The sequence below is a fragment of the Lissotriton helveticus genome, chromosome 4_1, assembly GCF_964261635.1.
Source record: "Lissotriton helveticus chromosome 4_1, aLisHel1.1, whole genome shotgun sequence".
NCBI lineage: Eukaryota > Metazoa > Chordata > Amphibia > Caudata > Salamandridae > Lissotriton > Lissotriton helveticus.
Window position 1 is genome coordinate 450463738 of NC_136063.1, and position 27062 is coordinate 450490799.

The window sequence follows — 27062 nt, forward strand, 5'->3', positions numbered from 1 at the left end:
GGGAATTGGGTGAGAAACTAAGTATACCTTACAATCGAGCTTCAAGAAGAAGACGCCACTGATGACCTATTCAGGTCCATGCATCTAAAATGATAAGACTGGAACTTTCACTACAGAACTGCAAACCACATGTTTGACAACTCAAACTGTCAACAAGAAGATCTGGCACTGTTGTGCACACAGATCAGTTCAGCTCGGGGATTGTGGGGAGAACTCATGCAAGACTTGGGCACCCCCTCCTATGAGGAACTGCACAGTGGCTTTGCAATGCCCCATATACAGTCCTTCGTCTTTTTGACCGGAATAGGCTGCGGGCGTGTCGCGTGTTTTTTCAACGAACTCCGTTGTAACGCATTCCTTTACCATGCATGCGTTACCACGGAATACTATTTACACGCCTATCTTTCTCCATGTATTTTTGCGTGGTGACGTCATACATAAAAGAAAAAAAACGGCAGTTTTCTTCCTCTGCGATGCCGATTGCCTGACATCTCGTCTAAAGGTAAGTGTTTTTTGGGGGGGGGGGGAACCCCCCCAGCCCCCCTTTTTTATATTTACCCTTTACCACACAAGCCTTTACTACGTACCTCGTAGTAAAAGTATGCGTGGTAAAGGCTGTCGTTGTAACCACGCATGCGTTGTAATGCATGCGTGGTTAAGGTTTTCGTTGAAACGGCCTCGTTGTAGTGGCCGTTTCCTGCGTGTCGCTGCCTTGAGGTAACGGCAGGAGCTCCTGGTTTAACAGGTGTCTTCCTGCAAAGCCCAGGCTGTGCTGGGGCCCTCAGGGTGTGCAACATCGGGTGGGGGGGCAGGGGGAGAGGGGGTGAGGAAGGGAACAAGCCCCAGAGCTCAGGCGGGTCCCCCCAGTGCTACCACTGGGTGGCAGGTGCTGTCAACATGCCCCCTGAGCAGCACTCTGGTCACTCCAGTCCGTTTTTTGCGTGTTACGGGCCACTTACCAGAATCCCAGGAAGCTCTGTTAGAGTGACGCTAGATCGCTTTATTCCTCCTAGGGTCTACCTCTGGTGTCAAAAAATGACACTGAACCAGGCGCAGGCCCCTAGGGGAAAGGGGTTTGAGATTGAGAAAGAAACAAGATGCGATGGCACTCCTCCATGGTAGCTACAGTGGGGTCTCAAAAAGGTCTGTCACCCATCTTGTGCGAACGCCTGATCAGAGGAGTATCTGTGAATTGCAAGAACAGTGTTTTAACTCACAGTATGGTTATTAAACAGAATCATTAAAACCTATTTGTATGTCCTTTGTTCGTGCCCCAACAGATATCTAGTGGTGCTGTCTTAGCGGTCAGAGGGCTTGTGTCATCATAAAGATGGAGGATGGATTCTTAATGAATCGCTTGACGGATGTCAACACAATTATCCTGGAGCCTCCCAAGTGCATCGCAATAAATCTCTGGACACCCACTTATCATGCGCTGAGCCTAGGTGTCCCAATTGTAGTCTGTGTGTCAAGCCGGAATCCACCTAACTTGTACTCCTAGGGGACACTGAAAGTTTTAATACGGGTAGGTTTATACTTGGCAGAGCCCTGCCAGTGCAAGAGTCTATTGGGCGCCTCAAAAATCAAACTGCCATTTTTTTTCTTAGAATCTACCACTACTGAGCTCAGAGCACATGAAACAAGAACAGTTTTTTAGCAAAAATTCCTGACATCGGTTTGTTTCTTTTGTTGCCTTTTCTTCTTCTAGGACATCTGATGCTGGAGCAGTCGCTGGGTCAGGTCAGGATCAGGGAGCAGCTGCAGCCTGAAGAGTAGAACTGAGGATGGTCGAAGCAGCATGAAGAAGGGTCTTGGCGAAGGGAAGCAGGGGAGTGTGTAACAAAGAGGACAAGCAGGAAACCGGGGTGGGAGCAGCCTTTAATTGGAAGCTGGCAAAGTGTTTCTGAAAAACACTTGTTCATTTTTGGCAGTTACTCCACATGAGTTTGATTGGCAAGTGGACCTGCTGCTGCTGCCACCAGGGTCTTGGGACAATAGGCAGAGCAATTAGTGTTGACAGTTTCTCCTAGTGAATGTGATTAATAGGTGCATCTGTCACTGTAGTCAAGATTCTGGAGCCTTCTAAATTATTTTTAACAAGCAGACTATTGACTATGGAGTTTAGTCAACTGACTGCTAAGGCCAATAGTTCCCACCATGCCACAAGGGAAGGCACACACAGCAACCCACATCACCGAGTGAACATGTAACCTGGGGAAGGGGGAGAAAAATGGAGATGGGGAAATCACAATGGCTTAGAGGGCCATGCAGTGGCTGGGATCATGATATTGCAGGTCTGCAGTGGGCCGCCTCTGTCGGGGCACCGCACTCAACAGTCACGGCCCGCGATCCTCTGTCATCCGGACTTAAGCAGCCTTGCTCACTGAAGGAGCTGCTCATCTCTTTGCGCTTCGCCCAGGCTCCAGAGTATTCTGGGCTGGGCTCTCCTCACTGTGCAGCCCCGTAAGAGTCCTAGAACAGCAAACACATGGGCACTTGTTCCCTGAGCAGCGCTGGGGGCACAGCAGCTTCTGTACAGGTGGAGCTCAGCATGACATGGCTTACCAAGCTGCCTTCTTCGCCACAGCCCCTTCTTTCAGACACTAAAAAAGAGAACTAGCATTGTGAATTTTGCACATCATAAGCCCTGAATTTTTTTGACAGTGTCAGGGAACAGGAGAGTCAAATCATAAACTTTACTCACTCATTGATCTATTCAGGTGCTGATGGAGTATCTGAAAACTACTACTTCTAGAGGGTAGTTGAGCTTCAAACCCCTTCTTCTTGCATTGTCTTCTCAAGCACTGCATCCAGACACTTCTGAAATGTATTTAGTTAGACGTCTGCTCAATAGGAAAGACTTTCATAAGCTTCCAAAAAGAAGCATATTTTGTGCTTTTTTTGCGAGCATTGAAACATAGTTTTGTAGGAAGGGAGGAACAATCAGTAAACTGCGGCAGACTAGTGCTATTCCATTTATAAGTTGTTTGAATAAGCCCAAAGAATTTGTGTCAGAGTTTAAAATGTTTTGTTTTATATACATTTAGTTTGAAACATTTAGTAAGCAACCTGTAGGTTGAAATTTTATTCCATCTATGAAACAAGTACCCCTATATTAATTTGAAAATGTCACAAATGTAAATGTACACAGAAACCTAAGAAAGGAAACACATTACTTGGAGCTTTGTCAGCTATCAAAATGTTTAAAAACTAGATTATCACATGTTGGGGAAAAAATAACTTATTTTCTTCCAGCATGAACCATAATACTGATCTGTGGCTGAGATTAATTCATGCCTTCCATTATCACTTTTTGTATTCCTCAATGGTTTACCACGTGTTTTTAATACAAATTAAAACAATTGGCCAATAACTTGTCATGGTGATACATAAACACAATCTATTTCTATTTTAATTTGGTGACTTGGTTTTTCCAAACTAAATCTTTCAAAATAAGTGCTTTTCAAACTATGGGTATGAATATCTCAGCAGCTGGGCAAAATTAACAACACAAAAGATTTGGGTGGGTATTTAAGAAAAGTTGTAAGTCCTCTTACTTCTGTAAAGGACACACAATGTATATTGAACAGTGAAAGTTAAACATGATGGTGCAAGGCAACTGGTTTCTCTTCAGTCTTGTCCAACTGATCAATGAAAAATGTGGATTGTACTTTGTGCTTTGAGCAGGTGGTACATGGTGGCGTGGAAGTGCTACAGACAGGTTGCAGGCCAATGCTGTGGGGAGCATAATCTGCTTTAACCGTAGTGCATGCTTCTAGGAAAGTAGGATCTGCTTCTTATGGTTACCTCCACTTTTTGCCTGATGTCTCACTGTTTTTGACTAGTCTGACTGGGATCCTGTTAATCAGGACCCCAGTCTATCTGCTTTATCCTTTAAATTGACATACATGTACTTTGGTACACTCCAGATTGGATACTGGGGTACCCTTATCAGTCCCTAGTACATGGTACCCATGTACCCAGGGCATAGGTACCCCAGAGGCCTCCCTTGGGCTAAAGCATGTATTAGGCCACCCATGAGAGGCCATGCAAAATGGACTTACAGGTCTGCTACTGCAACCTGTGTAAGCAGGTGCTTGCACTACTTACTTTAGATATAGGTTTACTATATCTATTGGTTACTACACTTACAATTTATAAGTCAACCCATTAGCAGGCCTTATCAATTCTGAAGGCAGGGTGCTGGGTTTTATGTGAGAAGGTGCCCCTGCATGAGCAGAGTCTCTCTGCAGCCTTCGGAGACCATTCTCCCAGGTTGTCTGTGTCTCAGCCGGACATATAGGTAGAGGTGCATTATAACTTCGCAGTAAATCCTATCTCAAAAACAGCTGCATAGAAACATATCGTGTTTGGTATCTAACACCTTGGAATCATACCTCCACACCAGTAACTGGTGTGTGAGGTATGATTCCACCCTTCTGAAGCGAGCTTCGTGGGGTCACTGGTCTATCCGGTGCCAGCCTTCTCTACCCGGACAGCACAAAATGGATGCTGCCGACAAGAGACCCATTTCTGCACTACTGCTGCTGAGCCAAGCTTGAGCAGAGGAAGGCAGCACAATAGGCATCCTGTCACAGGGAGGTGTGACCACCTCCCAGACTGGGTTTAGTGTATTGGGGCTGGGTGGGTGCCCTCTGAGAGTGCCTGAAAGCCTGCACCTGGGGCACATTTGGCGTCTCTGTGCACAGTCCAGCTCAAACCAGTTGTGAGAGCCATTGGCTCCTGCTCTGGCGCGAAACTGGATGAAGGACATAGGTGTAACCCCCCCTCTGTCGTGCCCCTCCCCTAGGAGGGTCCACATAATCTGTCCAACCCTCTCCCGTGGATACAAAAGAGCTTACCTGACTGTAAGACTCTAGATTTTACGTGGCGAAGAAGAAACCACTGACCTTCAACCGTCTGGACACTCTGGACTTCACTGGACCTCGACTGGGCCCAACTTCGTCCCCCTTTCTGTCCGAAGCTTAGTTTGTGCCCTTGCTCCATACAGGTTCCGTGCCGGCCAAAAACACACAAGGTAGTGGTGGTCAAGAATAGTCGCACATCAAAACAAAATTTGTTCGATACAGGTATTGTCAGATTTGGTATCAGAAAGGTGTCATTACACACCAAGATGTCTCTTAGGTGCCAATTAGAATAAGATATCCCACTACCTAGGGTATCAGTAATTACAAAACACCAAAGTGAGTTGTACAGTCATATACACAATGCACATACCCCGGCACTCTAACTATTAACTTCTATAATTTTGCAAACTTCGTTTTTAGAACTAGAACCAATACTACAGATGATAAATGAGACTTTCTATCACAAGAATTCTTTCAAGAGTCAAATGTTCTCAATTTCTTACAAATGCTTATTTTCAAATAAATATCATAGATAAATACTTTTTCCTTTCACTAATGTCACAGCCACATTCCTATAAAACATTCACACAAAAAAAAGCTAAATTAAGTTTTCTGTGATTTTAGTGGTGTAATCTTTGTTTCTTTTATTGTTCAGGTAGTGTAAGAAAACAGCCAACGCGCGTTTTGTCACCACCGTGACTTTCTCAAGGCTTATAGTGTGTAATCTGCGAGCCCTAGTGTCAGCTTGCTAGGCTCTGATGTTCCTGAGTGTTATTGGCAATCTTGGTCCCGATTCGCAAATAAGCAAGGGATGACAAAATTGTGGTGGCTAATAAGTATGCCCACGTCTATTAATATTTTCAGGTATCGATCACATGGGTTGCACATCTGTTTCCAGTCCCGGAAAAGCACGGGTCCCAGATAATACCTCTTGGCCCGGCCGGTTTCAAGATAAAGTATATATGCAACTGCAAGGAGTCGTTTGGATAGAAGTTCTGATCGGTAAAATATTGGCAGCTACAAGAAGGTTTACTAATAGTAGAGTCCTCACACATATATGTGTCCTTGGCCTTGGTCTTGACTTGTCATAACCAAGTTCATCCCAAAGGTGTATCAAATGCCATTTTGTTCAAGGCGCGGTTCAGTTGTCAACTTCTGGGTGCTATGATAAGACCCTGTCAGATTGAGTAGCAGCGTCTCCCATGCATACGTCACGTCTCGTTTTTGCGAACCGTGCAGGACGTGTGGTACACTAAAGACAACTAAAGAATCTCCCTTGGAGTGAAGGAGTCCCTCCCCTGCATTTGCAGGCACCTAACCGCAGTTGACCGGTCTGCTGCTCCTGAGCTCCTGCGGACTCCAAAGATTTCAGCAGGTTTCAGGTTTCTGAAGGTCCCTGAGGTCGATCTGCCCTCCCACCAAGTTTGAGACTGGTATCCCCCGTGGGGAATGCATAACCCTAATCCCTGTGCACCTCATCCATTTGCAGTTGCATATGCTTGTTGGCGATTCCCGAGCTTGTGCAATAGACGCCGTGTAGTCCTAACCATGAGCAGTATTTGCACCAAAGAACGCTGGCCTCCTTGCACCGAGTGCTCCGTGGGCTGGTACTTTGCAATCTTGCTCGTGGTCCCCTCGCAACTCCTGGTCCTTCGACCTGTGGGTCCTCCTGAGGGTCATCTTGATTTTTCTTGGGCTTTCCTTGTTGCTCCAGATGTGCCCCGACTCTCCATTGCTTGGTCAGTCCCCTGGACCTTGCTGGTCCACACCGTAACCTGTTTGACCTTCCGGCGTGGGTTGCTTTTGCCAAGGCTTGTTGGTGCTAGTCGGACACCGACCCCTCAGCACTCGACATCCTTCGTGGGACAGCTCGCATGCAGCTCCTGTTCGTCCTCAACGTCTCCTGGTCCTCATGGCTGCAGAGTCAAGAATCCCTTCTTCGCACCTGAAGCACCCGACATCGGTGGGCATTCGTCTACCGAGCCCCTGGTCACTTTGAAGTGACCCAGACTCTGTCCCCTCTGCTTTCAGGTTCCTTCCTTCTAGAATCCAGGCTTGGATTCCACCGGACCCGTTTCACCTTCACGGCAGCAGTACTTCACATCCATTCAGAACGACGGCGGTTTCATACACCACTTCAGACCTATGGACCCGGCTCTTCTGGAATAGGTAACTCGGGTACTACGGTATCCACAGGTGAGGGGGCTCTCTAACCTCTATAGTTCCAAAGGGTTTGCTTGAAGTCCTCCTTGAAGGGTCCTTAAACTTTAAAGTTGAAACCGTGACTTCCCCATAGAATTGTACGGAGCCAGCGGTCGTGTTCTCACACTGTGCCCGCCCTCCGTGGGGTTCCTGTCTACTCACCTTGGGTGGTTCCTTGGGATCCCAACGATTCTACGTGCTCTAGACCTTGTCTTGTTCCCAGTCGTGATTGTTATAACAATACTTTAGTATATGGTTTGGTCTTCCTCTGGAGCCTATTGTGTATTGTGCTACTTACAACTGTTCTTTTGATCTCGTATTGTGTGCTTCGTGTTCTATCCTCGTGTAGAAGATAGTAGAAAGTGTTATATTAATAAATACATATTTGTATATAACTACTATGTGGTTCTCCTTCATTTAGTCATTCAGGAGGTGCTATTGTGGTAAAACAAGCTGCTTTACATTCCTTCAACATTAAGCCTGAAGGCTGCTCTCCACAGCTACCACTAGGATAGCTTTCTAAAGGTTATCTTTGGCCTCATACACAATTGGACTGGTGCAAGGTGCCCACTTTAATTAGTGGACAGCATATACCAAGCCAACTTCTCACAATGCTGAAGAAAAATACTCTGCAGCCCTAGACCTACCTTTTTACCTCACAACCTAAAACAACAACATGACTAAACCCGTGCACAACTCCTCTCAGCCCCACTAAGGAATCATTAATTCCTCAAGGATAAATAAATAGAAAAATAAAAGGATGTAAGAGTTAAATCACCTGCACTTACTGAGATCAAGGAAAGGCCTTGTAGACCTAAGTCAATACACATCCACTTTTGAGAACTTAACATATCTACCAACCTATAACTTGACTAGTTTTCCAAGGTATATTTTGCCTTGTGTTAATTATAAAGTCTTATCAATTGATGTTGTTTACCAGATTTCTTTCAGTAAAATCTTCCATCACTTTGCAAATACAGCAAACCTCTGGCAATTTCTCTCCAGGTATTTTGATAAAGACTGAAAATGATCTAATTGGACTTAATTTATCTAAACAGATTTATGAATTTATATAGCTCTTCAAATCTGTAGCACAAAATCAGAGTTATTTATTTCAGTTTCATACCGTGATTAATACTGACTATTTCAAGAAACATTGCTCAATAAGCATTTAATACAATAATTGTATATACCGTTTTTCAAATGAGGACATAAAAATTATAAACAATATATTTAATTCCCTGTCCTTTAAGTATAGAGGAACAAGTTACTTACCTTCGGTAACAATGTATCTGGTAGAGACATATGTTAGTTGTAGTTTCCTTACCTTAGAATTTCCTCAGGCGTCAGTCTGGATCTGGAGATTTTTCTTTAGCAATACCCCTGCGCGTCAGTCGTGGTCGCCGGGATGAAGTCCCGTGCCTACTTAGACGCTGTCCCTGCACGGTGATGTCAGTTCTGACATGACTTTCCATGCCAGAGGCCTGAAAGACACTGACCACTGGTGCGCCTCAACTAGGGCCCTGTAAGGGAGTCCCTATGCCTAGAAATCAGTTCGCAGAGAGGGGAGGATGGGTGGTGCGGTAAGGAATATACAACTACCATGTCTCTACCAGATACATTGTTACGGAAGGTGAGTAACTTGTTCATCTGATAGAGACGGTTAGTTGTATATTCCTTACCTTAGAATAGATACCCCAGCAATACCATCCCCGGAGGAGGGGCTGCGAACCAAGTTCACACGAGAAAGTCCTAGAGGACCGAATGGGCAAAATAGCCATCCCTTCGGACTTGAAATCCAGGAAATAGTGTCTGGTAAATGTGTGCAAAGATGCCCACGTTGCTGCCTAGCAGATATCAATGAATGGGACTCTGCGTGCCAATGCAGTGGATGCTGCCGTAGCCCTAGTGGAGTAAGCACGTAACCCCACTGAAGGATCCTTGTTCGGTAAAGCATAGCAGATCTTAATGACAACCCTTAATGACAACCCATCGAGAGATGGTAAATTTTTTAACAGGCCAGTCTTTCTTGGCAACCACATAGCCAACAAAAAGTTGATCATCCACCCGGAAAACTTTTGTGCGGTCAAGATAGAATGACAGTGCACGTTTAGGGTCCAAACTGTGGTGTCTCTCCTCCTCCTCCTTGGAAGGGTGCGGAGGTGGGAAATAGGTGTGCAAGGTGATGTATTGTCATACATGAAATGATGTAAAAACTTTAGGAACAAAGGGCTTGTTCTAAGCGCCACTTTGTCAGGATGCACAGAGAAGAAAGGGGACTTGGAAGATTGAGCCTGATGCTCACTCACCCTGCGACCAGAGGTGATTGTAACAAGAAAGTCTTGAGAGAGAGGAGCCTGAGAGGACAGTTATGAAGAGGTTCGAAGGGAGCACACATAAGAAAAGTGAGAACAAGATTCAAGTCCCACTGGGGCATTATGAAGGGAGATGGAGGAAACTCCAAAGTGCAATACTGCTGACACCGCGCGTTCTCTTAGGTGATCTAACCAAGGCTCTCCCCACCGATGATAGGGACGTTGTACTACCTCTGAATGAAGACGCCATTCGTGATCGACCAATCACCGACGTCTGATTTCATCCGCCCTGGCATTCGAAAACGCACCAGGTGTTGAACCAACAGGGTTATGCCCTGGTGTTCCAGCCATGTCCAGAGGCGGAGAGCCTCCTGACCACGAGTCCACGACCCCACCCCGCCCTTTTTGTTGGAGTCCACATGGCGATAATGTTGTCTGTGAACACCTGCACCACTTTCCCTTTGAGAGAGGGAAGGAATGCCTTCAGTGCCAGTCTTATTGCACAGAGCTTTAACAGATTGATATGGAGCTCTGACTCTTCCGGAGACCAGACACCTCTGATCTTCGCCTCTCCCAGATTGACGCCCCATCCCAGAAGTGAAGTATCCTTCATTACCTTTAGATCTGGCTAGGGAAGGGGGAGGAGGGATCTGCCTCTGACCCAATCTTGGTTTGTTAGCTACCACTGCAGCCGTTTCACAGTCCCCTCTGAGATCTGGACATAGTCTGAAAGATTCCCCTCATGCTGCGCCCACCCACCGCAGAGCCCGCATATGCCACCTGGCATGATCCACCAGCAGTAGTATGCAGGAGTCCATGAGGCCTAGCAGCCTCAGAGTCATTCTCACCGAAATCCGAGATATAGAGGCTGAAACATCAGTATCATAGCCCAAATATCCCGGACTCGCAGTTCGGGAGGATAGGCCCGAAACTGCACTGTGTTCAGAACATCTCCGATGAAATGGAGTGTCTGAGAGGGAGTCATGGGTGACTTTGGCCCGCTTATAGTGAACCCCAGTGAATGCAGGTGGTCCGCCGTAGTCTGGAGGTGGGAGACGACAGCCTGAGGTGAGCCCGCCTTCAACAGCCAGTCGTCTAGATAGGGGGAAGACTGGAACCACTGATCTAAGCAAATGAGCTGTGACCACTGCCATCACCTTTGTAAACATCCAAGGGGCACTGGTAAGGCCAAAGGGGAGCACAGTGCACTGAAAGTGTTTGTGGCCCCCTGTGAACCGTAGATGGTGTCTGTGGGCTGGCATGACGGAATGTGGTAATAAGTGTGCTGCAAGTCCAAAGCAACCATCCAGCCTCCGAGGTCAAGGGCAGGCAGGACTTGAGCTAACTTGAGCATCTTGAACTTCTCCTTCCGGAGGAAGCGGTTGAGGTCCCGTAGGTCTAGAATAGGGCGCAGGCCTTCGTCCTTCTTGGGCACCAAAAACTGGCAGGAATAGTAACAACGACCTACTTCTGACACAGGGACCCTCTCTATAGCTCCCATGGCCAATAGAGCTGACACTGCCTGGCGGAGAAGTGCCAAAATGATCCTCCGACATGCGGCATGTCTATCAAGGTTGACTGGATATCCCCTGAAGAGCCAGATGACCTCAACCAGGCGTAGCGTCTAAAGGCTACCGACATGGCAATCGTTCCGCCAAGAAACTTGGTGGTATACAGTACACCGAATGGTGCTTTTTGGCTGCGTCTCTCCCATTAGCAACTGCCTGGGAGAGAGCAGCCCGGGCCTCCGCCGGGCACTGAGGCAGCACCGGCGTGACCGTACCCCAGATGCTATGGGAGTAGCGGCCCAAGATGGTCACCGACCGTAGTGCCAAGATGGAGGGAGAGAGCATATGCTGCCCAAGATGGTCCAGCTTCTTGGATTCCGTATCCGGAACAGAAGGGAAAGCGCCCTTAGAAGAAGAGGCTTGGACCACCAAGCGCTCAGGGAAAGGGTATTAAGTCAAGAACACTGGGTTCGCCCGGGGCCGGGCGGTGGTGGTGGGCAATTGTACTATCCACAGGAGTCACTGTGCTGCGCTTGGACCAAGTGCTCAGGAGGGCATAAGTAAGGGCTTCATTGAATGGCAATAGGGGTTCGGAGGAAGAAGTCGCAGGGAGCTCATGGCCCTGGACCTTGGCCACCCTTCTCAACACCAGAGCATAGGACGCTCCCTTCTCCGTAGCCACAGTAGGAGGAGAAAGCTAACCAGTGTCAAACCAGGACTGGTCACCTTTCTGTTGCTTATTGCTGTATTAGGGTGTTAAACTGATACTAATAATGTACAAGCAATGCCAATACAGTGTTACTTTATTTAACAAGCATTTGCACTGCAATAGGTCTCGCATTTGCGAGAGTTTAAGCTATTGGCATTGTAAATGGCAATGCCTTTCATTGATCTGTTTTGATAATTATCACAAAAATAAAATGCATTGTCATTTACATTGCAAATCGCTCATTTCATTTCAAAGAAGCGACCGCCATTGTCCTGGGCTGCTTGGAAAGTGAAAGCATGCAGGGCGAGCTGAATGTTGCAGGAAAGCATGTTGTGCTTGCAGTAGGAAAAACTACTTAAAGAAAATAGTGATTACAGACTAAATTAGACATCTGCCGCCTGGAGGTCAGTGTTCCTGATACCACCGTTGTCTCCAACAAATAGATATCTACCAGCCAGTTGCCTGTTAGTTGTATTTTGTTTTTTGATAGGTTCATTAAATGAACCCAAACTCGTTAAACCTCATTAGAGGAATTGATGTTTTGCTACATGCTTGATTAAATGCAAGCATTTGCAGTGCAATAGGTCTCGAATTACTGAAAGTTTGAGCTATTGGTGTTGCAAATTATAATGTTTTTTTTTTTGTTAAAAAATATCCCAGCAGTCGAATAAGTAATAAAATAAAATCCACGAAGCAAGAAATTGGTGCAATACCACAGGCTGTTACGCCATGTCCCTGTGGACTTGTGAAGGGACCTCTATTAGCCACATACGGTACTGCACAAAAACAATCTAACAAAATATTATTTGTTACGCCAATAGCTCAAACTTTAAGTAATGCGAGACCTATTGCGTTGCAAATGCTTGTTCTAAATTGATGTGGGATTTTTGTGTGTTGTATTTTCACTTTATTACTGCTTGAAGTGCTGCATAAAATACTTTACACATTGCCACTAAGTTAAGCCTGGCTCCTTTGTGCCAAGTTACCAGAGGGTCAAGCACAGGTTAATTTGGGGTTTGCTTGTGGTTCAATCTGACAAGAGTTGTGGTTCCGCTTGAGCAGGGTTCACCTCACGCAGCCCCTCAAACCAGAAACCGAATTTCCTACAAAAGTGAACACAATTTCTTATCATCGATGCTTCCCTTAGAGGACGTGGCACCACTTTGGAACAGAGACCAGTGGGTGACCGGGCTTACTTTACCCAGGTGAAAATCTTTCTCTTTGCACTCTCGAACTGGGGGCCCTGCAATATCTGGATTTAAATAAATTTTTAAAAACTCAATACCTGCAATGAAACTCCTTGAAAAACTAATTTTGGTTAAAATATTACATTTGGTATTTACTCTCTTTCAAAATAATTCAGGCTTCAGAATGTAAAAAACAAAACAAAAAACATAGGGTCCTGTACAAAGATAAATTAAATTTAAATGTCAATTAAAGGAGAAACAAGCATTTACAATGCAATGGTCTCGGCATTATTAAAAGGTAGAGCGATTGGCATTGCTCTTGACTTTTTTTTAAAATCATAAATAAATGGCATTGTCATTTACATTGCCAATAGCTTAATCGTTTGCATATGAGAGACCTATTGCATTAGCACCCACACACAGAGTGAGTAATTGATAGTGAGTAGGAGAGAGTTATTAGTAAAGAGTATTAGAGAGTGAGTAGTAAAAAGTGAAAGAGTGAGTATTATATAGTGAGAGAGTGAGGCACGATATAAGTCCCTTGTAGGTTTTTATTAAACATAATCGTTTTCTCAAGCACAGTGCAAGTGCTATACAGGTGAAACCTAAAACGAGTACCAGGCATTAGCAAACAATCACCTGAATGGAAATGTACAGATTTGTTTAATCCTGCACTTTGGTCCTGACAAATTTGGTGGAAACCGGATACTGTAAAATATTCAAAATATATATGTTCACAAACCGACGCACTTACTGCCCTCAACACTCTGCCCTCTGCCCTCAACACTCTGCCCTCAACACATCATCAGAGCTGTGTGAATAATAACAGATGTGAGCCTATGCCTGAGGTGCATCATCAGAGCTGTGTGAATAATAACTGCATCAGCCCCGTGCCTGAGGTGCATCATCAGAGCTGTGTGAATAATAACAGCTGTCAGCCCGTGCCTGAGGTGCATCACCAGAGCTGTGTGAATAATAACTGCGTCAGCCCCGTGCCTGAGGTGCATCATCAGAGCTGTGTGAGTAATAACAGCGTCAGCCCAGTGCCTGAGGTGCATCTTCAGAGCTGTGTGAATAATAACTGCAGGCAGACTCGTGCCTGAGGTGCATCATCAGAGCTGCGTGAATAAGAACAGCTGTGAGCCCCGTGCCTGTGGTGCATCATCAGAGCTGTGTGAATAATAACTACGTCAGCCCCGTGCCTGAGGTGCATCATCAGAGCTATGTGAATAATAACAGCTGTGAGCCCGTGCCTGAGGTGCATCATCTGAGCTGTGTGAATAATAACTGCAGGCAGCCCTGTGCCCCCGGTGCATAATCAGAGCTATGTGAATAATAACTGCAGGCAGCCCTGTGCCGGAGGTGCATCATCAGAGCTGAGTGAATAATAAAAGCTGTGAGCCCGTGCCTGAGGTGCATTATCAGAGCTGTGTGAATAATATTAGCTGTGAGCCCCGTGCCTGAGGTGCATCATCAGAGCTGTGTGAATAATTACAGCTGTCAGCCTGTGCCTGAGGTGCATCACCAGAGCTGTGTGAATAATAACTGCATCAGCCCCGTGCCTGAGGAGCATCATCAGAGCTGTGTGAATAATAACTGCGTCAGCCCCGTGCCTGAGGTGCATCTTCAGAGCTGTGTGAATAATAACTGCGTCAGCCCAGTGCCTGAGGTGCATCATCAGAGCTGTGTGAATAAGAACAGCTGTGAGCCCGTGCCTGAGGTGCATCATCAGAGCTGTGTGAATAATAACTGTGTCAGCTCCGTGCCTGAGGTGCATCATCAGAGCTGTGTGAATAATAACAGCTGTGAGCCTGTGCCTGAGGTGCATCATCAGAGCTGTGTGAATAATAACTGCATCAGCCTGTGCCTGAGGTGCATCATCAGTGCTGTGTGAATAATAACAGCTGTGAGCCTGTGCCTGAGGTGCATCATCAGAGCTGTGTGAATAATAACAGCTGTGAGCCCGTGCCTGAGGTGCATCATCAGAGGCAGAGACCATGCATCGGGCGGGGTAAAGAAGGCCAGACAACGCCATGACACGACCATCTTTCTCCGAGGCGAGTCAGAAATGGCTCGGAGAAACGTGCTGTCATTTTGCGACTTGGGGCGTGTTCTTTAGGTTTGAGTGACGGATGACATCACATATAGAAAGAACCTAAAAAACACGCCCCGAATCGCAAAAAAGACGGAGCTTAAAGGGAGTGACGCCCCTCTCCTCCAATGGCTGGCCAGCATTTACTAGGCCAGCCAATGGAGAAGAGGGGCGGGTTCCAAGCCCCCTCTAAGCAACATAAAATCTTCAGCTCCGCCCACTGCTACGCAGTGCGACGGTCCTCGACCTAAAAAAGAACCATAGCAAAAGGAGTACACAGGGTCAAGATATTTCAAAATAAATATGTTAAATAGGTACAGGACAACAAACAATGCAATCCAATAAAAAAATGTAACCATGAGAAAGACCAACACAATTCATTTAGTTTGGAAACTTCAAATTACATATTTTACAGTTTCTCCAGGACACAAAATGGTGTAGCGCTTGGTAGGATTTGTCTCAGAGAGAAAGACAAAGTGTCAAACCCTGGACCACTGTTCCAATACAGGTTGTTACCCTCATATCACGTGAAGGAGCGTGCCATGTATCCATAGAATATAGGACAATTAAAAGATTTAGTTGTGCCGATAAGAGTTAATAAATTTCTTATAAACAAATGTTATTGTGTAAATAGTCACATTCTGTTCGGCGCTCCCTAGCACAGGAAGAAGTCAACATTATATTGATGTTGACAACTCGTTTACAATCGTCATGTATACATGAAATATAAAACAATATAACATTACCATTTTGAACCCCTCCCTTGTGACATAAGAATGAATTTCGGCAGCGTGATTATCCCCTCTCTACTTTGTACTTCCACAAACACCTGGCATACATGGCTAGCCTTCCTACCCACTTCCAGAATTCATCAACCCACACTGCCAGCACCTTATTACCTCACATATAGAGTTATAGTTCCTCAAATCAAGCAATTCACTTCATTTACCATCCAAGATTAACAAGTCCTCATATAATACTGCCAAAAATCTCTATCACATTCTGTCGTTCCAACTCCTACTCATTCACCAACAAAACAGTTTTATCACCTCACAACCACTCATTATACTTCATTGCCATCAGAAAACTGGACGATTCAACAGATTCACAAGCCAAGCAGCATTCCATACTGTTGTTGCCCAATTTTCTAACTCACCCCAAAACAACTGTAAAGGAGAGGGGAGTAAGCATTTACCTAGAGTAATCATTCACAATCACTTACAGCAAGACACCATCACACCTTCCATCCCCTTTCAAGTATCATTACAGGTCAATTGGTGAATCATTCAAAGCATGCATGCTAATAACCATCCACATCCTTCTCCCCTCCCCTATTACAATTGGCCAATTGATTAAAGAACGTAACTGTCATTGCAGCACTCGCACTTATCGCTCCCGACATCCTTCTTTGCAACATCAACCGACAGTGCAATAATCAGGTGCGACATTCCCTGTTTTCACAAGTTCTCTTTCATTCACACCAAACCATCACAAGGAAAACTCCTTTACCTCATACTCATATCCAGCAGGAACACTATTATATTCTAAACCCACTACCAACTCTCCCAATCTGATCAGGACATAATACACATTAGTTGACAATACCCAAGCACGGTTTACCAAAACTGGCAATCCTGTTTACAGGATGAAACACTCCCCCTGACTCCATGTATCCCTGATCCAAATAAACACTGTGGTGTGGCAACAAATGATGGACAGAATTCTTAATGAATCAAGCATTCACCCCCAGTCAAGAGATCTGGGTTAAATCAATTGCACCCAGCCATATGCAAATCAGTCTTTATCCTGTTCCTCATGGGAACAGTTCAGCCTGAACTACCAAGCCGGATCCGCCCTGAACCGGAAACAAGCATCCTGGGACCGGTTTCAGGGTAACACCCTTCATCAGCCAGGCCAGCTAGCTTAATGAATCGAACACTCACAGCTAGTCACGAGATCTGGGTTAAATCCATCATTCTTTTGCTCACTATGCTACGCCAGTTTGGACCCAGACACATGCAAATCAGTCTTGCCCTGGTCCTTATGGGAACAGTTCAGCCCAAACTGCCAACCAGGGTTCTCCCTGGATCGGAAACAAGCACCCTGGGACTGGTTTTGGGGTATCACCGCATATCAGCCAGGCTAGCTTGAATCCAGTGGCACAGCGAGCAAAGGACCCACGTCTGGGCATACCCATCCCACTTGAATCCAGTCTGTGAGCAAAAGAACAATGGATTTAACCTAGATCTCTTGACTGGGGTGAATATTTGATTCATTCAGCATACCGTCCATCATTTGTTGCTGTAGCACTTTTTGCCCTAAGTGGGATGGGTATGCCCAGAAGTGGGTTGCTAGCTTTGCCACTGGATTCTAGCTAGTCTTGCCGAAACCAGTCCCACGATGCTTGTTTCCAGCCCAGGGAGGACCCAGTTTATAGGTTCAGGCTGGACTGTCCCCATGAGTAGCAGGATCAATAATGAATTGCATGTGGCTGAGTCCAAACCGGGGTGTAATGAGCAAAAGAACGATGGATTTAACGAAGATCTCTTGAAAAGGGGCGAATGTTTGATTCATTCAGCATTCCGTCCATCGTTTGTTGCCAATACTGGCATTACAACTCCAAAACACATCATTTGATCTATTCTACAGTACTACTGGGCAGGCCTTTGACATGAAGTAGGGACATTTCCTCCCACAGTCTCTCGACGACAGTTCTGGACAGAGCCTAACATTCTAAATCTAAAAAACAATAAGACCGCACTCCTAAGTAAGTCATGCAAAAACAATACAACCACAAACATAAAGCTTGACAAACAAGCCCTGGGATCACTATAATGTGCTCTTGACAAAGCGAAATCCTCGTATTTTCAAAACCTCATCACCTCACTTCAGCCTCAACAGTAAATTATGTGCATCATCAGCAACCTTTTTTCCCCGCCTAGATCAGTGGCTATTCCATTTTCAGGAATGATAGAGAAGATAAAGTCAGGGGAGGCATAGCATCTTGTTATCTTCAGAAACTCCCTTAATCTCAAAGCTTTTCCTAGAAGCTCTTCCGCACCTTCAAATGCCTATCTCTGGAGCTTCAATTACAGCACAACTCCCCTGTAAGGTTTCATACCGTCTATCACCCGCCTGGTGACAGCTCTGCCTTCACAGAGGAATTCACTGACTTTGCGAGTGACCAATACTCGCAAAGCAAAAAACATTTTTTTATTGGAGACTTAATTCTTCACTGGGGCAATCTGGAATATTCAACGGCCAACAGGCTTGCCACTTTTCTCATAGGAAAATATTTTGTTCAACATAACACAAAACGACTCACTCTAAGGACTCCACTCTTGACCTGTTATCTCCAAAGTAGATATGCTAACTGCTGTTGATCCTATACCAGTAGACTAGTCTGACCACTTCCTCATCCCCTTCTCTCTGCACCTATCTCATTCTGTTACTCTTGGCCAATCTAAAAGAACTACTATCTTGTTCCGTAACACCAAAAACATAGTCCTTGACATTTTGGGCAACACAGCCATGAGTTCACGTCCAATCTTAAACTCCTACTCTGATGTCAAAGACCTTACCACCCAATTTCTCACCAGTCTATCAGCAATAATTGAAAATGTTGCTCTACTACAAAGTAAAAAGACCCACTCCTTCTGCTTCGTGGTTCAATAAATCCCTCTATGAAGAAAGAAAAAACTTGAGGAACCTGGAGAAACTATGGAGACATTCTCATTCCACCACCAATCTTTCCAATCTCCGCCTCGCAAGATCTTGCTACAACGAACACATCTTCAGTGAAAAAGTGATGCACTTCAGAACCCTCCTCTATTTTGCCAAAAATAGACATAAAAAGTTATTCAACCTTATCAAAAGAATCAACATCTCTCCCTCTTCCACCATATTTGACGACCCCCCTCCTAACCCCCCCCAAGACAGTGGCAGAATTTGCACTATTCTTTGATGAAAATATTAAATCATTTGTGGATCAGGTCACCCATCCTACTCTCCTTGAGGACCGCAAATTCTTAGTCACGTGGCAGAATTTTGACATCATCACCGAAACAGCCCTCCTTCAAAGCATTAGAGAAACAAAACCCTCTAACCGTTCCATCAACCCCATCCCCACTGACATTGCCATTGACTTTTACACCCACACACTCTCCTACTGGACCAGTCCAATAAACCTCTTCCTCAACCAAGGCTTCCTGCTGCCCTTAAAACATGACAGGTTACCCCCCTTCTTAAGAAACTCTCTGCTGATGCGAAAGATCTCAATAATTTCAGCTCAATCACTAACCTCCCTTTTCTTGCTAAAATTACAGAAAGGTGTGTGGCGAAGCAACTTTCCCAACATATCAAGGACAACTTCCTCCTAGACGAATTCCAATCTGGTTTTACCCAAGGTTGCAGTTCGGAAACAGCCCTACTACAAGTGATTGATGATGCCCTGCGAGTTCGTGATTATGGTGAATCCTGTGTCCTGATCCTTCTTGACCTATCCGCAGTCTTTGACACTGTTAATCACAACACTCTTCTGAACACTTTAAAGCTAAGAATGGGTTTTGAAGGCACGGTACTCAAATGGTTTGAATCATTCCTCTCGGACAGATCCCAGATGTTCAAAATAGCAAATTGTACCTCCACTTCAATGGCTGTTGAACAAGGTGACCCTCAAGGCTTGATCCTCGCGCTCACCCTTTTCAACCTTTACATTGAACCGCTGGAAAATCTCCCAAAAACACTCTGGGATCCATTATCACTTATATGCTGATGACACCCAAATCTACCTAAAGGTGTCTTCCACTCATGACATTTAAATCCTCAACACCACTCTCAACTCCATCCAAAACTGGCTGTCAACACATCAACTAATTCTGAATCCTTCCAAAGCAGAATTCCTTCTCCTCTCGACCTCGCTATCTCCTCCTCCTATCCAATCTTGGATGAACAATCTGAACATTCTCAACAACAAGCCTATCATTGTTCACAGTGCCAAATCTCTAGGCGTCATCCCAGACCAGTGGTTCCCAAACTTTTTCCACCTGCGGCTCCCTTGACCGTTAGGCTATTGACCGCGGCTCCCCATTAGTTTACTTTTTTGGGCAGATGGGGGAATGTAAGCCCTGCCTCTGGGGTAATTCCATTTTATTCCCTGAAGCCTCATTATACTACATGATATACTATATTTTATTTTAAATGCACAAATTGCACACGCTGTAAATATCGATACTGTGGGGCATTTGCACATATATTGGAGATGGGTCTGGCAGAGGGGTCATGAGCCCTGGTTTAATGAGTTACCCGGAGTAACATACGTGCAATTACAAGATGGGCATATGTTAGCAGCGATGTTATGGGCACTCTTCGACATGCATCACTTTAGTAAGTAATCACACATCCCAGTTCTCGGCAAATGCAATTTCACTTCCGCATGCTCGAGCTCAGGCTCTCCTGACGCGTAATGTAATGCACTGTATGCCGCTATAGTCATGTCATCATCATTATGCATATTTACATAAAGGAAGGGAGGGTGATATGAGTATCGAGAATAAATGAGGTAAAGCAATATTAAAAATACGCAGAAGTAAACAAATGATCTTTCTCCTTATTTGTAAGGGCATTATATTTAAGACTTCAAAGTCCACTCTATATCAGAAATTAGCTGAAAATCTTTGTAATAGCTGTCTACATCGTAACCATTGGTGCTAATCTATCCCTGAAAAATGAAAAGAACAAGCGTTGACAAAGGCAGTAGGTGTGGCACTGGCAAGCTGGTGCACTGACATTTCTTTTTCATTTGTTGTTGCAACCATATGTTACAAACAGGGCTGCCAAATGTCTATGATCAAATTTAACCCCTTCATAGCTGCGCACGTCCGCTGAACGTTCAGGCCCCGCCTGCGCAATAGAACGTTCCGCACCAGCGCGGAACGTTCGGCGCAACGGAGGGGTTAAAGAAAAATTAAAGACAACATATAATTGTAATTGAGCAGCATGAGTGCTTACACTGCATCAATATTGCACATACAGGAGCAGTTAATGTGCTATTTTACATGTTGCACTGCCATCTAGTGGTACAAGAGGGAGTTACATCTACTTTTTAGGTCTCGCCGGTCGATGCGCATGCGCATCGAGCAAGCGAGACTATAGGGGCTCATCCACTCTTTATCCAACTTGCAAGGAATCGTGGCGATTCCTTGCAGTGCCCGTGACTTTTAAGCTCAATGCGCATGCGCATTGAGCTTAAAAGCGCGTGCACATGCCCCCAGCCGCCTGCCTTGCCTACTCTCCCGCCCCCTCACTTCTTGATTGCACGGCCGCTAGGCCGTGCCTCCCCTACTCTCCTCCTCCTACTCTGTCTGTTCCCGCACTCCTCCCACACCCCCGCTCCGCCCCCTCCCCTGCCTGCCATGTCGCGTCGCATTTCTCCTCCCCCCTCCCCCCTCCCCCCAGCCGCCTGCCTTGCCTACTCTCCCGCCCCCTCACTTCTTGATTGCACGGCCGCTAGGCCGTGCCTCCCCTACTCTCCTCCTCCTACTCTCCTCCCGCTACACCCTTCAGGTTGCTCTTCGCAGTTGCGCTCCCCACGCTGAGACGTTGTGTTCCTCTCGGCTCTACTTGGCTTTCCTTTGTTTGGGTCTCCTGTTCCCGGGCCCTGCAGCGGCTCGCGAGGTCCGGGGGCCTGTTTGGGATCAGTGCTGGCTCGCGCGCACATCTCCCGCCTCTTCACTCTTCCCGGAAGGTCGCCGTTCCTTCAGTTAGGACTTTAATCTCGAGTCTTATGAGGTCCTCTCATAACCCCTCGCTGGTGGGGGCAGCTTTGATTTGTCCACTCGGACCCCACACGTTCCTCGTCACAGAGGCACATCCTGTGAGAAACGACCAGTGGCCACACACATGGCGCGGGGCCTTACTAGCTCCTTCCGCTTGACTGGTTTCTTTCACAGCTCTGCTCCATTGTTCCTCTGTCTGCTAGAGTTCTACGGCTGTTAACTGCTTCATACAGAATCCACCATTTGAGATATTTCCCATAATGCTAAACAAGCTGTGCTGAAGCCATCTTAGTCACGCCGGTAATTACACAAACTTATGAGGCATGTCAATCAGAGGTCCCTAGGCATCCTGGGAGATTTCGACCCCCACACACTCTCACTGCCTAAACATTTGCTCTCGCACCGGGTAAGTGTTGTGTAAAAACCTGCCTAAAATGGAGCGCCGCATTCCGATGCTCTATCTCTGTTTGCAATCTACCTAGCAAAGCCGCGAGCAAAGTTTACCTATTGTGTTTCAGCGGGAAAAAAGGTGGTAAAACGTAGGCGCTGACTTATTTGCATCTTTATAGAGGGGTTGTAGTAGAACTGTGCCAAGATTTTGACAGTCTTCTGCTGCTCAACCATTCAGTAAATATTGCAGCTCCCCTTTGATTTGCGACGTTTAACTAACTGGTAAGTCACTGGTAATAATTTTGAAGGGCAACATATGAATTGGGATGAATTCTTACTTGCCAAATAACATCTGATAAGTTGCGCGGCTTATTAGCGTTGGAGGGGGCGAATTAAGTTGGGTGAACATTTTCCATTCTAAGTGTTGGAAGTGTGACAGCCACTTTGTCAGGTCCATAGTGGAACTTTACTTTGTGAGTTACCATTATCCGCATAGAAAACACCCTCAACCTTTACACTGAGATGTATTTTGTCGAGGTATTTTCAGTAGCTTGTGTGATTTTTGAATGTGCACTATGCTCTAGCATGCAATTTTAATACGAGATGATAGCAGGTGCTCACACCCCCTCACCCACCTTCACACCCTCAGCCTCACACCCTAACCCTCACACCCCCTCACCCTCACTCCCCCTGACCCTCACACCCCCTCACCCTCACACACACCCTCACCCTCACACACCCCCTCACCTCACCCTCACACAACCTCACACCCCCTCACCCTCACACCCCCTCACCCTCACACCCCCTCACCCTCACACCCCCTCACCCTCACACACCCTCACACCCCCTCACCCTCACACCCCCTCACCCTCACACACCCTCACTCACCCTCACTCACACTCACTCACACTCACTCACACTCACTCACACTCAGTCACTCTCACTCACACTCAGTCACCCTCACTCACCCTCACTCACCCTCACTCACCCTCAACCCCTCACTCACCCTCACTCATCCTCACTCACCCTCACTCACCCTCAACACCTCACCCTCACCCACCCTCAACCCCTCACCCTAACTCACAATAACCCTCCCTCACCCTCACCCTCACTCACTCTCACTCACCCTCAACACCTCACTCACCCTCAACACCTCACTCACACTCAACTCCTCACTCACCCCCACCCTCACTCACCCTCAACACCTCACCCTCACACAGTGCAATAGGTCTCACAGGATTTTTAGTTAAAGCTTTTACAAATGTTTATTGCTTTTTTGATTTGTAATTCTTTAGCATTGGCTACAAAAAATAAAAATGCAAAAGATTTACAACAAAAAACCCATAAACAATTCTAAATGCACTAACTCTAATGCTGCGAGACCTATTGCATTTCCAATGCTTGTTTTTATTTATTTCAGCAGTTTTTTATTAGCAAATTTTCATATATACATACAGTACAGTGATAGCATTGCCTCGAGGGCTCCGTAGGGGTTACAACGGGCTTGGCGGGCTACATGGTGGGCGTATATCACTCGATCGTATATGCATGCTGTTGAGTCTTGTTGCACGCTTGTACAAAAATAAAGAGATGAAGAGAAGAGGGTGAAAGGAAAAAGAGGTGGAGATGGAGACAAGTTGTCGCTCGGTTATGCTGTGCCAAACACAGGTGGTCGATGGTGAAATGGGGGTCACCCATATGACCATCTCACGGGGGTTCGTACGTTCCCAGGTGTTTGTCTAGGGATGTCCACATTTCGCCTCTCGCTGTGTGGTTGGGGGCTTGTGTTGCCGCTATGTTGTCTGCCCCCCTCAGGAAGGTAATCCAGTTAACCCAGCCCTTGAATGTGGCTTAACGTGGCTTTCCCTGTGTTTTTCCAGAAAACATATTTTAGATAGCGAGCTTACAAAACAAGTAATTGCACATTCTGGGATATTGCCGTATTGTGTCGCGGCGCCCCTGGCTATTTCAGGGGGCACCCCAGGGTGTCGCGGAGCACAGATTGGGAACCACTGTCCTAGACAAAAGGCTCGATTTACAGCCCCATATCAATACCCTCTACAAGAATGCACGTTAACAACTAGGCCTTCTCTGGCGGGTTCAGGCGCTTCTTTCCTGAGCAAGACCTAAAAACCTTGGCCCAATCATTTGTTCTTTACAGATTGGACTACTGCAACATTCTCCTTGCTGGCCTCCCCAAATCCCACCTTTCCCCTCTAAAAGCCATCCTTTATTCAGCAACTCGCTTCGTATATGGGGCTAAAAGAAATGATCACATCACACCAATACTGTTGTCTCTTTACTGGCTTCCTAACGAAGCAAGGTCAATTTACAAGACTGTTTGTATCATCCACAAAGCCTTGCACACCTCCACCCCTCGCTCTGGCTAATAAACTCAAATTCTCAGGCGGATCTAGACCTTCACGTAATGCAGAAAACTTACTGCTCGAACCTCCTACTTCAAAAGGGAAAGATTTATGGTCCAATCCTTCACTGGTAAAGCGGCCAGAATTTGGACCTCACTTCCTCCATTCCTTCGAACCACCACCTCTTTCCGGACTTTCAAAACAGATCTTAAAACTCTTCTCCTTCAAAGGCACTTCCTGGATTAATTCAACCCATTTCTTGACCCTTACGGCCATCTGGCACTCAGAGGAGGTCAACATTGTAAATATGTAATTTATTCCTGTTTTCACCTAACGCCGGCACCTTTTATTGTTTACAATTTATATATGCAACTTGTTAGCGTTGCAACTGAATATATGTAACTTGTTAGTAGCGTGTTTAGTCTATCTTGTGTACCTTTTGTATCTTACCTGGTTCTTTTTAAGCACTCTGACACCTTTGGGCAAAGTTCTGCATTAAATAAAAAAAATTAAAAATAGAAAGTGTGGCGGGTGTTGGGGGGGGGGGGATCCTGGAGCTGCAAGTATGAGTGTTGTTAGAGATGCTTCAGAAGCCCACATCACTTGACAACATTTCTGAGCACTTCTGTAGCAGAAAGAGGGAACTTCGTATTTACCTGCTAACTTACATTAGAAATAGTAAAGTTTAGCAGAGGTAACGAGACACATCTAATAAATAGCTTATTTGGCAATTAAACTTGCTAGTCTCCTTCTTAAAGAAGGATAGAGTGAGGGGCGGGGGGAGGACTCATGAACGCAATGTTCTAGTGGGAGGGACGGGAATGAAAGATTCACGTCCTTCACTGCTTCGGAACCGGAAAGCTCACTTCAATCCTTCGCCGCCTTTCTTACCTCTGTTGCTCTGGCGCTGATGGGCTCCGCAAGGCACGCATGTCAGGCTATTGATGTGGAAGAAATGCTGTGGTCCGCAGTTCTCGGGCAGTAGCAGCGGGAAAGAGAGACTCTGTCCGGCACACGGGAGTGCCCGCAGCAGCAGCACCAAAAATAATATGTGGGGCAGTATATCCAAGCTGTACGTCGCCATGGCACTGCCACCGCCACCCCACAATGCACCGGGTGCGCCGGGGGTCTCCCCCGTATGAAGCTGCAAGAAGCAGTCTGTCTTCTATTTCTAAAGCAAGAGGCTCTCAAGCTTGGCGCAGGCGGCGGCTTAGAGATTGGCTCAGCCTGCGCTACGTACACGGTGGTAGAGACAAGATGAAAGTATTCACGTTTCTGAGTCTGAGATTTCTCGGTATACGGAAGATATTCTAGTGAAATGGTAGAGCGGCGAGCGGGACTTTAATAGAAGGGATGAGTATTTCAAGATGCCCTCAAATGTGGTAATACTGGAAAAGGAGGCACCGGGAAATAAGGTAATTGCGCAGGATAACCTAGTTTTATCAAGCTGGGAATTGAAATTTAACTCAGGTTTCGTGATTGCGTGATTCAGCCACTGAATGTGTATCCCTCCCATTTTATATCAAAGGTTAAAAGCTCTGATTCTTTGAGGAGCTATATCAGTACACTTAAATAAAAAACTAAATGCACGTTATGCATAATAAATTAAGTGGAAACAAAAAGATTTCTACAAAATAGCGACTGATGTGGGGGAAGGTGGAGTGGAGAGTAGGGGCAGCATAAACCAGAAGACTCAACTTGGTTTTCACGAGGTTCTAAGAGAAGTTCAGGATAAGCTAGAACCAGGTCTTGAGTCTGCAGTGGCTTTCCCACTTCTAGTTTACTGGAGTCCCACAGCATTTTCAATAATTAAAAATGACTACAATCAACAGTAGAAATAACGTGTAGGCTGTTGTAGAAATAACGGGCAGCTTGAAGACTTCTCCAGGTAAATTGATGTAGCTTTATTTAAGACAGCAGCCAAACGAACACCTCGCAAGCTAACCAGACAAGCCACTGACAGATATGGACTGCTTAATCAAAACATGCTAGAATACACAAAGGAAATCTAGAAGACAAGAGAAAAGAGAACACAAAGAAAGGCTTTACATATGAGTACAATATTGAGAGGACTGATCATGTACAACACATCTTCCTCCTTCATATGAACAAAAATAAAAGTAATAACCTAGAAAAGATAAAAACAAAGTGAGAAAGAATATTCAACAACAGTAATAATTTATATAAGCAGGTGGTCTGCGACATCTTAAACTTTGGTCTTCAGTGACATGAGTGTTTTGAGAATTGTTACCAAAGTCACAGGCATCGCCACCACCTACTTCCTTTCGACTGCCAACCACGGATCAGACACAAAATCATTCACTTCAGACAACATGTAATATTTCTAGTCTGTATATCATCAAAAATAGTGTAAGCAACGTCAAGAGAATGCGATACCTTGTTTTTTTTTATATAAAGCCACACGGCGAAGATTCAATTTTTCACCATTTGTCAAAACCACATTGTTTCGAAAGTGGGTTATTGGTAGGAGCAAATGTAGGTCTGCCACTGGCAATAAGGGCACTAACACATGGTAGGACTAAGCATAGGTCTTAGAAAAATATTCCTATGCTCAACCCTTGGTAACGTGGATGCGAGCAGACAGGCTTAACAACAGAGACAGGTTTGTAAAGCATTTAAAAACACAAT

At 45.7% G+C, this 27062-nt stretch overlaps 1 protein-coding gene across 1 annotated transcript in view; it reads right to left on the bottom strand.

Moving 5' to 3' along the window:
* TMEM67 (transmembrane protein 67) overlaps nucleotides 1-25534 on the bottom strand; it is a 989409-nt gene extending 963875 nt beyond the window's left edge. Inside the window, exon 1 of the mRNA XM_078687042.1 lies at nucleotides 25305-25534. Coding sequence (XP_078543168.1) covers nucleotides 25305-25497 — 193 coding nt within the window. The 5' untranslated portion in view covers nucleotides 25498-25534. The remainder of the gene's footprint in view (nucleotides 1-25304) is intronic.
* Nucleotides 25535-27062: the final 1528 nt, after the last annotated feature.